This window comes from Dicentrarchus labrax, unplaced genomic scaffold, assembly GCF_905237075.1.
Source record: "Dicentrarchus labrax unplaced genomic scaffold, dlabrax2021, whole genome shotgun sequence".
Classification (NCBI taxonomy): Eukaryota; Metazoa; Chordata; class Actinopteri; family Moronidae; genus Dicentrarchus; species Dicentrarchus labrax.
Window position 1 is genome coordinate 3941818 of NW_026136710.1, and position 12011 is coordinate 3953828.

Sequence of the window (12011 nt, forward strand, 5' to 3'; positions counted from 1 at the left end):
TTTGAGTTTTCTTATCAACGATACAGACTTGAAGCTGCAGTAGGTCCTTTTTATAAAAATATTTTTTGTGATATTTGCTGTAACTTTCACTATATCCTTACAGTAGAACATAAGACAGATAATCTGGTGAAAATCAGGTTCCTCTGGCTCCCCCTAGAACTCCAAACGGCCACCGGCCCGAACGAAAACAACCAATCAGAGCCGAGAGAGACAGTCGAATGCTGAGTCTCATTCCCAGGTCGTCCTTCCCAGGACTTTAAGAATGAGACTAGACAATCAACTGTCTTCAACCCTCCAAACCAAAGTGTATTTCAAATTTCTCTCGGCTTTCTGATTGGTTGTTTTCGTTCGGGTCCGGTAAACGCCATTAGGAGCTCTAGAAGGAGCCAAAGGAACCTAATTATCTGTCTCATGTTCTACTCTCAGGATATAGTGTGTAATTCATTGTAATGGATATTTCATTCACGTTCGATGTCTAAAATCTTGAACAGTAAAGTAACTACAGCTGTCAGTAGCATAAAATGGAAACACTCATATACAACTGCCTCAAATTTCTACTTCAGTAAATGTACTTAATTACATCCCACCACTGTTCACGCATTGCCTTCGTTCTCTACCAGGTGTAAAAGGAAACTCAAGAGTGTCTCTCCTCGTCCTCTCTGACTCTCTCCACTAAAAAGGAAAATGAAAGGCAAAACTAAAAGCCTCTGGCACCGAAAACCAGGCCTGAATTTCTGCTGCACTCTTCAGATTGCATGATTTGTCATGTGCCTAATCTGGAAGTCATCAAGCGCTGTGTTTAGTTTGAGTGCGCTGGTGGAGGAAGGGAGCCACAGGGTTGTGCCAGAGACTGCTCTGTATATAGTCCGCGTGGAGGGAGGAACATCTGGGCAGGGACTGGGTTGGTTTGTGATCGCACAAGCACACACAGGTAGTGCACGAGTGATAGCGTTTGGGAAGAAAAGAGGGCAAAGGTGGGAAATGTGTGGGTGTATTTATCGAATAACGAAACCTAGAGAGAGTTATCACCTGAACCTGCAGCTCTGCTCGGCTTTACAGAGCTGTACAGTGAGTTTCTGCTCATTGTTTAGCTGTCCGGCCACAACTTTACAGTTCTGGTTCACTCTCATGGACTCTCATAGTGTTGTTTTTTCACTGTTAACTACCTGCTCAGCACCAAACAGCAGATATCAAGCTGCTAAAGAGACAGATATTTCCCTCAGGAGTTGGTAGACACCAAAAACAGAGCTTAAAGAGAGTAAATATTGGACTTAAATTCATCAGTTAGTCATTAACTTCACTCCAAGTGAATAATAATGTCTCTCTGTAACTTCTGGATGTGTAAATAAACAGTTTGTTAATAAGTTCAACATTCAAGCTTAAAAAGGTGATGATATGTCAGGGCTGTATTTCAAATCTTTATTAAGTAAAAGCACGGATGTATCATCACTGTGACTGAGATCTTATTATATATCAGATTATTACATTGGTAGCACTGATACATGAATACACGTGTAGCTTTTAACTGTTGCAGTAACTCGAGGTGGAGTTTCTTTTAATTACTTTATATACAGTTTGGTTGTTCAGTCCACTTGTTCTGATGCACACATTTCTAGCATTTTTGAAGAATTCTCCCTTAACTTTGCTTTTTTTTTGTCAAATACTGAACAATTTTAGCTCATAGACATCATAACAGGTAACAAGGGTCCCAACTCGACACTTCGTTTTTATGTGGGGACACAGTTAGGAGTCAAACAGGTTAGGAACCACTGGTTTAGTGTTTTTTTAAGCTTTCTATGACCTCTTTTATCTAAATTTGTAAAGTAACTACAGTTGTCAAATAAATGGAGTGGAGTGGAGTAAAAAGTATAAAGTGGCATAAAATGGAAATATTTAAGTAAAATACAACAACCTCCACTTAAAGCTGCTGTAACTTATAAAAAATCTCATTCCCAGGTCGTCAAAAAACAAAAGTTTTGAGTTGGTGGTTTGAAGATAGTCGATTGTTATCGCTTTGGGTCTGAAAGAATTTGTATTTGATGATTTTTCTCGGCTCTGATTGGTTGGTTTCGATTCACGCAAACGTCATTATCTCACAGATTATCTGTCAGGATATACAGACAGTTTGAAAAGTTCTGTTTTATAAAAGTTACTGCAGCTTTAAGTAGAGAACTTTAGTTAATTAGTTGACTAAATCACACACACACACACACACACACACACACACACACACACAGAGAGAGAGAGAGAGAGAGAGAGAGAGAGAGAGAGACATGCAGAGTTCAGTTCTGCATCAGTGGAAAAACTGATCACCCGCTGGCTGGAAAACATACCCACCCCCACCTCAAGGGCCAAACTGAGGTCTCAGCACCAAGCTGGCTGCTCCACTTGCTGCATCTCCTCCTCCTCCCTCCTCCTCCCTCCTCCCCCCTCCTCCCCCAACAGTGAGGCTTTCGCTGGATAACAAAAAACAAAACAAAAAAAATCTTCTTTTTTCCCTTCTCTTTATTCGTTTGGCAGAAACAAATGGGAACAGATAGGACACTATCCATGACTCGACAGACTCCCTGAAACCAGACATTACTAATGACAGCAATACTTCATTGTGTGTGTGTGTGTGTGTGTGTGTGTGTGTGTGTGTGTGTGTGTGTGTGTGTGTGTGTGTGTGTGTGTGTGTGTGTGTGTGTCCTCATCATTCAGTCCATGTCTTCGTGCACAGATTACAGGAGGAACGAGGACCAGACGCAGACCCCCTTCACAGGTCATCTTTCAGCTTAGGCTAGGATTTAAAGCTCACTTCATTTCACGGCTTTTCGCTACAAAAAATAAAAAACAAAATAAAAACACACACACGACAAAGAAAATGCGCCACAGAGCTTCCTTTGCTTGTCCTCGCACAGTCTGTGTTGGATAATAAACTCCCATCGATACATTTCAAGGGTCTGCAAACACAATTAATCACTCAAATAACAGTACATTCTGTAAGCTTCAAAAAAAAAAAGGACATCCACTCTGATCCTGTGAGTAGTTTATTCTGACTGAGTAGTGGTTCCCTTGTTGAGTTAATACTCACACGTGGCAAACAGTTAACAGATCCAGGTTCGCTGGTCGTGGTTTTTTTTTCCGGTGACAAAAAAAAAAAACACCAGTGTAGTTTAAGGCAAGAGTGACATCATCAGCCCAGCCTGGATCAAGCTGACCAATCATTCTGCGATATGTACAAAATATATATAATCACACTTATTTACAAGGGCATGTGGCGACAGACAGAGCCTCTCCGGTGGCGTTCCACATGGTTGACATGAATACGATAGACAGACACAGCACCTCTAGTGGCAGAGAGACAAAGACACTGAGAAAAAAACTTGGCACTTGTAGATTTCTCCCACATAAACACAAACAGAGACAAAAAAAAGAGAGTCAGTTTTAGTGGTAAACAATGCAGGGGCCTCCATTTTCACAGGCCGGCCTCATGAGCAAAGGCAGAAAGAGGCAGGTGTTGATTGTTATTGGCCTGTTTCTCCCTCTTCCTCCTCCTCCTCCTCCTTCTATAAAAGTATCTGGGCCTCAGAGGAGGCAGATGAGGCTTTTCCCCTCCTCGATCTCCTCCTGGACCTTATCGCTGGAGGTGGCGATCTCGGCCTGCGCGGAGAAGACGGCGCAGACGAAGGTGAGCACGGTGCCGCCCATGGCAGTGTAGAAGGCCCAGCCCATGGAGCAGGCCCCGGCCCGGTACGGAGCAGCGTCAGGACCGCAGTACAGCTGGACCTTGTCTGAACCCCAGCCAGCAGGGTACAGCATCAGACCCAGGATGAGAAACAGACCTGCGAGGAGGGGAGACAGAGAGAGGGAGCGTTAACTGATGGTTGTTTATCCAAAAATCTCCACTACTAAACATTTCCTGCATCCAAAAACGTTACGCCGACTCGCTGAAACGTGACTGAAGATAATCGTGGCGAGACTTCCGGGAAAAGAGAGACCTAAACCTAAAATCTGAGAGCAGAGAACAACAGGAAAAGGTAGCCGAAAGGGTTTTTCCCGCCTGCCCCAGTCGCTGGCTGACCCTCCGGTGTCCGGCGTCCAGCGTCCGGCATCTCGGGGGGGAAGGACGGGGTCACTTCCTGTCATACCGTGACCCACTTCTACTGCCGCGCTGACTTGGCCTTCAACACTTTTAATCACTAATCCTGATACACACACACACATACAGCAGCTGATCATACGTCATTCCTTCTATTAATTTAATGCCACGAGGTTTTCCATCCTTTCCTCAGCTCTGCTCGTCCTCCAGACGAGGAGGCGGCCATCGATCAAAGCTCAGGAGGAAACATTTACAATAATACAATTACAGATATTAAATGAACCGCTCCTTTCAGCCAGCGCGTCTCGCTGCTTCGCTTCATAAAAACAAAGTGTGGAGGTGAAACTGTCTCTCTCTCTCAGCTTCCTCTCCTGTCTTTCTCCTCCCATTCTCTCGCTCTTAAAGCGCCCAATATCGTATTAAACAAGGAAATGAAAACTAGGTCATAAATTCTTTCCACATGTTGCTGCATTGCCCTGACGTCCAGACCGGCTCCAGTGATGGATTGAAGGTATGGTTTTAATTCCCAACCCCACCCCTCCTAAGACCCCCCTCTCCACACACACACACACACACACACACACACACACTCCCCCATCCCCATCCCCCCCACCCCACAAGCTGGACCTTCTAACCTAATATCCCACTGCACTCCACCCTTCCAGCCTCACTATTCCCTCCGCGCTGGCTCTTGTCTCTGTTAACTTCCAAACTGTCAATTCTCCACCATCCATCCATTTCTGATAGCTGCCTCCCTGCCACCACCCCCCCCCTCCGGTCCTCCTCCCCCCACCACCACCACCTCCTCTTTAACCTCTGCTCCCACAGCCTCCACCCTGTAATACAGCACAGCAGGCCTCCGCTCAGCTCCACGAAATCTGGCCACTCTTCTTCTTTCCAGGAAAAAAGAGGACCTACGTCGCCCCCCCGCCCCAGGATACACATGAAGTGAGAATAAGAAGATATTTAAATTCAGTACCCTCGCCTCACCCTCCAGTTCCAAACATGTAGGTGAAACTTCTCATTACTCTCATTCTAAGATAAGGTGATTATACATTAATGAAAACAATGAATATTATATTCCATTTCTGCCAATAGATCCTCTTAAAGGTTACACACTGGACCTTAAAGACAACAAAAAGCAGCAAATATTCATATTTAAGAAGATGGACTTGTCATTTTTGCATTAAAAATGACTTTTTGGCTTTTACTTTTCCTCTTGATTTGACTGTTGCACCTTTGTGAGTACATCTGTCTTTATAATAACTTCACTTGATGACATACTGTGTTCTGATTTGGATGTAAACATGCATGGTCTGAATACTATATAATACAGTGGATATCTACACTGGCACTTGTCAACCCTTTAAGTTTACTACCCGGTCCACCTAGATACAACCAGAGCAGTCCAATCTAACAGCAATAAATCCTTCCTTCATGACCTGATATAGCAAACATGTTAGCAAAGTCTTTACACATCCAACAGATACAAAAGCAACATTGGCATTATTTTGGTCGTTTCTGTGTCCACATTAAGTCCAATATATAAATAAAAGCTCCAATATGTTCACCAGCTAGTTGCTAACGTTGTCTGCCTGCTATGTCGGGAAGGTTGAGTATGGTGGAAACAGTTAAAATGCTCCGAGCTGAAGGAAAGTCAGGTGTTTCTTTGTGGCCCAGCGACAACCTTTTTACATTACTTGTAGTCATTTGATCCATTAATGTAAAACTTGATTGATTATAGCAGCTTTAATGCAGCACAAATGAACTCAATATGTCATGATATCTACCTATTAGTTCTCCAAGAGTATTTGATTATAAACAGGTTGCATACCTTTATGATATGGCCTCTGCTGTTTATAGCAGGTATACTACTGCTTTCCAATTAAAGTAGTAATAATGTATTGTATAAAATTACAGATATATGCAGTATAAAAAACACAAAAAGGCTTTCCTAATAATGTATAACAGCCACAGCTCCCCTGTAAACACAGATATCCAGTAAAGGCTACACTAAATGCACAGGAATCCTCTGTCGTATCGGTTTATGTAAGACACAAACATACAGTAATGCTGCTTTAATTCCTGTAAGACACTGTCATTTTTCCCTCGCTTCCAGCTGGGCGCCTGAGTCACGGTCAACGGTTAAAACCTGTGATGAGGTCTGTGACTCACGGCTGGAGGGAAAGTTTATAGCAGGCAATAAAAGCGTTCGAAAACCGAACGCACAAGAATTGGAGACAGTTTTATGGCCGAGTTTGTTTGCAGGTCTTGTCTCTAACCCCCTTTTTTTCCGGGCTGAAGTTCAACATGAGTGACGATGAGCGAGGAAGGCGTTCATGATAATAAATGTACAGAGAATTTCACTTACAGGTAGTCTAACTGCTGTACAAGAAGTCTTTAGGGGCCCTCCAACCTGCGCGCCTGCAGGAAAGTTTACCCGACTGACCCTCAACAGAGGAGCGTCTGTTTTAGCCATTCGATTACGTAAAGCAAAGGGAATGGATTTACCTTCAGCCTGAGCTCAAACTGACCACTGTCACTTTAACGAGAAACTGCGAGCGGCAGAAAGTGTGTCACAGGGAACAAAAGAGTCTAAAAGAGTGACATCAGTGTTTGTGAAGATTAGGTTAATGGGAGCTACTCCAGCGCAATGACGTGACCATCTCTGGCAACGGCATCGCAATCTTCCCATCTGAGGTCAATCACTTCCCCAAACATCTGCTGTCTGGCTCCAGTTTTCTTATTACCGGAGGGTCGGTACGAATAATGGAAATAGTGATTGGGAGAAAGTCGGTGTGGTAGTGCTGGTGGTGGATATCAGTGAGGGTGATATCATTCACAGGCCTCATGAGAGGACAGCGGTCGCGTTGAAGACCGCGCGCTGACTGAACTGATGTTGGAAGAGAGACAAAGAAAACCGCCACAGTGACACTGTTAGATGTCAGACGAGAAGGTATGCCGGGTCTTATCTCTTCCTGCGGTTGAATTGAGTAAAGGGTTATCGGCCTTTAGCTTCACAGGCACGAAGGAAACCCTCCCGCCTCCTCAGCTGTTTGAAGCTCCTCTCGCCCTCTTTCCTCTTCCGCATCCTCATCCTCTCCACAGTGAGACTCATTTCCCCACTTTCGTTACCTTAGTCATGTGTCCCAGACTCCACATCCTTTATATAGATCGTAAATAGAGTGCTGTCAGGTTATGTAACGCTATTTGTGGTTGCCGTATTGATGTGGCTCCATTTCTACACTTGAAACTTTACTAAACCCTTCTCCCAGCTGTGTTTGTCCAATCATAGCTTAGCCACCACGGCTCAAGCTCCGACTTTCTCCACATGCTGAACCAGTTTGCTAAGGACTGCGAGGGTTGTGTTATTTTTTTATAAATCCCATTTCCTAAACCTAAAACACAAGAACAATGCTCTGGTGTGAGCAAACAAGCTGCAAATGCTTGCACGGCTAACTGGCTTTACAACCTATAGTAGTAAATGAGCATTACTTCTGGTTTTGGGAAGTTAACGCTCCAGAAAGTCAAGCTTTCTTCAGACACAGCAGGCCTGTTAAGCTTGGGGGTGTCTCCACATGTCAAACCAGTCTGCAGTGGACTCAACTAAGAACTATACTTTGTATCTGGAAACTTTTAAGAGGGTTGTGTCACTTTTTTAACCACATTTCCTAAACCTAAAACACAAGGACGATGCTCTGGTGTGAGCAAACAAGCTGCAAACGTTAGTTACTAACCCTAACGAGCATATCATTAAGTATATTAAAACAGGTTACGTTACAAAAAGCCCTGTTCAGGTCTGGAACTGTAGCTGCATGTAGCTTTAGCCCCAATCCTTTAGCATCTTATTATACCAGTACTGTATGTGACAAAGTGTAATTTCAGACCCTTTTATGCAGTTTTTCAATAAAGTCATTGAAGCCATTAAAGTCAGCAGAAAAGAAAGATTTCAGCTGATGAAAGCTGCAAGTGACGTCGTCATTTAAAGAATCGATGGTCAGCAGCTAGTATATAGTCATATCCTTAACCCTTCATCTAACTCACGCAGCTATAGTCAGATATATAAAGCAAATAGCAAACAGAATATAGGCAATAACGTCTTAAATAAATAAAGCTTTTTAAGGCTTTATTGCGTCGAGCGGGCCTTCCAGTAGCCATTCATGATTCACTATGGATTTAAGCAGTCTCTAAGGTCAGCAGACCTGCACAGAGCTGGGTTTACAGCTTGGCATGTCCTTCACCGCACGCCCACCTTTTTCTGTTTGGGCCTGCACCAAATAAACAACTGTGGGGGAGGACAGCCATAATCACCAGAGAGCCGAGAGCTACAGTCTGTGAAAAAAAGAGGAGGTTCAGTGAGCATGATCTCATGGCCTCCTCCCTTCCATAATTCACCACAGTGAGTCAAAGCGGCCTGAAATCTGGCCTCAGACGCACAACCATGAACGCAGGATAAAACACCCTTCACATACAAACGGAGATACGCATGCGTGTTCAACTTCAGCGTCAGAAAAACCTCCAGCTGACTGAGCAGAAAGTAAATATTTGGGTGGCAGTTGCTCCGAGTGACAGCTCTGAGGGTGGAAACAAGCCACCAAAACTTCTGACTGCTTGGGTAAAAGTTCACAGAAAGGCTCCACGAGAATCAAACACATCATTTTCCAAGTGGGAGTTGCGGTGCGGCGGTAATGAATGTGTTCAGCTGAAACTTTTCATTTACCTTGATGAACGGTGGACGCCACAGGAATGAGCAGAAACAATAAAAGGTTGGATGAACCGAGTTAGCTTCAAGACTCCTTGGTTATCTCTCTCTTTATCGTCTAGGTGTGCACGGGGACTTTACCAACACTGACAGTATCAAGGAATACAGTTTGCAATGTGGAGGTGTCGTAGCCACACCTATACGTGGGACTAATGGCCGGGTCGTGCTACAAAAGAACCACAACTGGAGGACATTAGATAGAGATGTCAGATTGAGGTTTTCAGAAAGTTGCCAGACACACGTCCCCAATTCAGACAAAAAGGGAAGAGTGGTGGGGGTTTCTGAAGCTGTTTGACTATCTAACAAGCAGTTCTGATGAAGTATACTGCCACTAACACCGTTTCTTCAGTGACACAAACCTGAGTCTGTTTGATACATCTATTCCTGAAGAAAAGCCACTTTAGGTTCATAACAATCTTCCTCTAAAGGAAGCATTTCAGAGGTTTCAATATGTACCAAAAAGTTTAAATATATGTGTTGTGTGCAGCTTTTACCTGCGATCCCTTGCAGCAGTCCACACACGTTGAAGATGCTCTTCTTCATGATGCTTTGGAAACACATGGTGAAGACTGAGATGAACGCCACGGCACACAGCAGCAGGATCCCTGCCGCCAGGAAGATAGAAGTTGCCTGCCAGAACCCGCTGGCAATCTCCCCAAAGTGTATGGCGTACGGTCCGCACAGTATTCCACGCTGCATGTGGGGCAGTTTTATACAGCGGCCGTAGATGCCTAAAGTGGGCCTGTAGGCCTCTCCGGCTGTGGTGGCCCCATGGGGGCCGAAGACGGCATCCGGTGTGCGGGGGAATCCCACCAGCCAGTCAGTGCTCATGAAGGCGATGAGCTCTCCGAACGCAGCCACAATGCTCAGCAGAGTCCATAGCATGGAGCGGCAGGTGACAATGACATGGCACATGCTGACGGCGGCTGGAGTCTCCCTCTGTTCAGATTTCAACACACAAGGTGGATTGTGGGTCGGAGGCCCTCAAAAGACCGAGAGCTGATCCTTCTCTGGCGGAGACTTGGAGTGAGTGAACACTTCACTGGAAGGAGTCGGTGACACTGCTGTACACAAAAGGTTCAAGTCAATGATTCACAGTCTGCTGCTTCCCTCTTTTTCTCTCCGCTTCTTTCACTTCTTATCTTCTGCACAGCTGTTCCTCCTCCTCGAACTCACCCTCCTTTCTGTCGGCTCGGTCTTCAGACTCTTATTCTGTCTGGTTTTTGGTGTCTACATTGTTTTGAAGTTGTGTTCCCTGAGCCAGCCCGCTGGCGTCACATCAGTCACACCTAAGACATAAAACAGAGAGACAGAGCAACAGGGTGAGTGCTTTAATTGCATGCATAAAATATAATTGCTTGTATAAAAGAGGCTCTAAGATGATCAGTAATTTTTGCTTTATTTGAGGAAGTGGAGCTCTCCTGTTTCTCCTCCTGTCATATCTGGAAAAGCAAAGAAGTGTGGAGAGTGAGGAAAGTGAGGAGGAGGAGCAGAGAGAGGAGGAAGGGAGGCTTCTGGTCTAGATCTTCAGGAGAGGGTCTAATGATTTGTGTAGGGATGTGTTCATTTGAAGTGAGCCTCGTCTGTTTTCAGTGTGTTTACGTTTGAGGATTTGTGATCAGGGCTACTCCCAGTGGATCTGCATGACCGAGGCTATAAAGATGAAAACTAGAAAAACATTATGCATGTCTGCTTTAGTGTGTGTGTGTGTGTGTGTGTGTGTGTGTGTGTGTGTGTGTGTGTGTGTGTGTGTGTGTGTGTGTGTGTGTGTGGAGATGGAGATGGGAGGGTTAAAAAAGACGTTGAAACAGCGGAATGAGGAGCGGATGCAGACAGAGAGAAAAACAAGCTGGAGGCCTCTCATCAAGCAGCCCACACGGCTGACCTGGGGTCAGCAAACGGTTGATAGCGCAACGGCCGTCCGGCTGTCATATGACCACTGATAACCTCAGTGACATCAACCCTGCTGCACTGCTGAGTCAGTGACACTACAACAAGGAAGCTGCAAATGGTGTCAGTTCATAAAAAAGTCACAACTTCCACCAGACACTAAATAACTGACACACAGACTTTTCCAGTTGGTAGATAATTGCCTAAAAATAACAATTTTGATGCTTTTATGCCCCCAAAACCCCTCTGGAAAGACCTCGAGTATTTCTAAAACCTATTTCTAAGAAACAGCAAAAGAATTAGGGTTATGTTGTGTTTAGGATTGTGCTGAATTAGGGTACTGGCACCTTTTTATGGTTCGATTCTGGTCCAGGCACTGGACAGTAACTTACTACACTTACAACAATAAATGTGTACTTTGCTCCTGTTTAGTGCCGACCACAACCCACAGCAGTGATTAAAGCTTTAACCAGCTCACAAAAGCTTTTACACTTGCTCATTTAAACTTCAGAAAAAGAAAAAGTAAATTCTGCAGCGCACAAGTGACAATGATGATGAGTTCTGTATCTCAGGCAGAAGTAACAAAAGCCTTCATGGCCAAACAGTCTTAAAGAAAAATTCCACTGAAAGAAACTCAAACGTCTTAAGCAAGAAATGAAAGGAAAATTAAAAATACCGGCTTAAAATAGTTTAAAAGGGAAGTGATACCTAGAAAATGCAGTGCAACAACATTAAGAGTCTACGCCCTGCTGGCTGTAAGGCTGTAGCTACTTGTATCAGGTATGAAGTTTACAGTGTTCACCACCTTAATATGGTGTGTTAGAATAATTTGTTGATTAGCACTAAACACACATTACAGCTGGAGCTGATGGGAATGTCACTAGTTAGTGTTTTATTTGACTATTTTACATCGGGTCAGGAAGCAATTAGCGTAGCTTAGCATAAAAGCTCACTAATTTAACACATTGTGATCTGGGGAGTTGTATACTGTCACTTTTTTTTTTTAATCTTTTCACTTTGGAGAGAGCTAGGCTAACTTCTTCTCCCTGCTTCCTGCCTTTTTACTAAGTAAGGCTAACTCTCAGCAAATAAATTTCACTTTCCAAAATGTCAAATTATTCCTTTAAAGCAATGGTTCAACCTTTTTGGTGTCAGGGACCTCCAAGTTGATACGCATCCAGGCCGCAGGTAGTATTTTAAAAAGATGTAGTCTCATGGATCCCCTCAAAACCCCCTCAAGGACCCCGTACCCCACATTGAGAACCACCGCTTTAACAT

At 44.2% G+C, this 12011-nt stretch overlaps 1 protein-coding gene across 2 annotated transcripts in view; it reads right to left on the reverse strand.

The window, feature by feature from the left end:
* Positions 1 to 2487: 2487 nt before the first annotated feature.
* lhfpl2a (LHFPL tetraspan subfamily member 2a) overlaps positions 2488 to 12011 on the reverse strand; it is a 39725-nt gene continuing 30201 nt past the window's right edge. Inside the window, exons 3-5 of one of the 2 annotated variants that reach the window (XM_051412878.1) lie at positions 10020 to 10132; positions 9338 to 9907; positions 2488 to 3824 (exon numbers count right to left, since the gene is read on the reverse strand). In XM_051412878.1, the coding sequence (XP_051268838.1) occupies positions 3568 to 3824; positions 9338 to 9758 (678 nt within the window). In that variant the 5' untranslated portion in view covers positions 9759 to 9907; positions 10020 to 10132 and the 3' untranslated portion in view covers positions 2488 to 3567. Of the gene's footprint in view, positions 3825 to 9337; positions 10133 to 12011 lie in introns of both variants that reach the window. The other variant, XM_051412876.1, reaches the window with a different exon arrangement.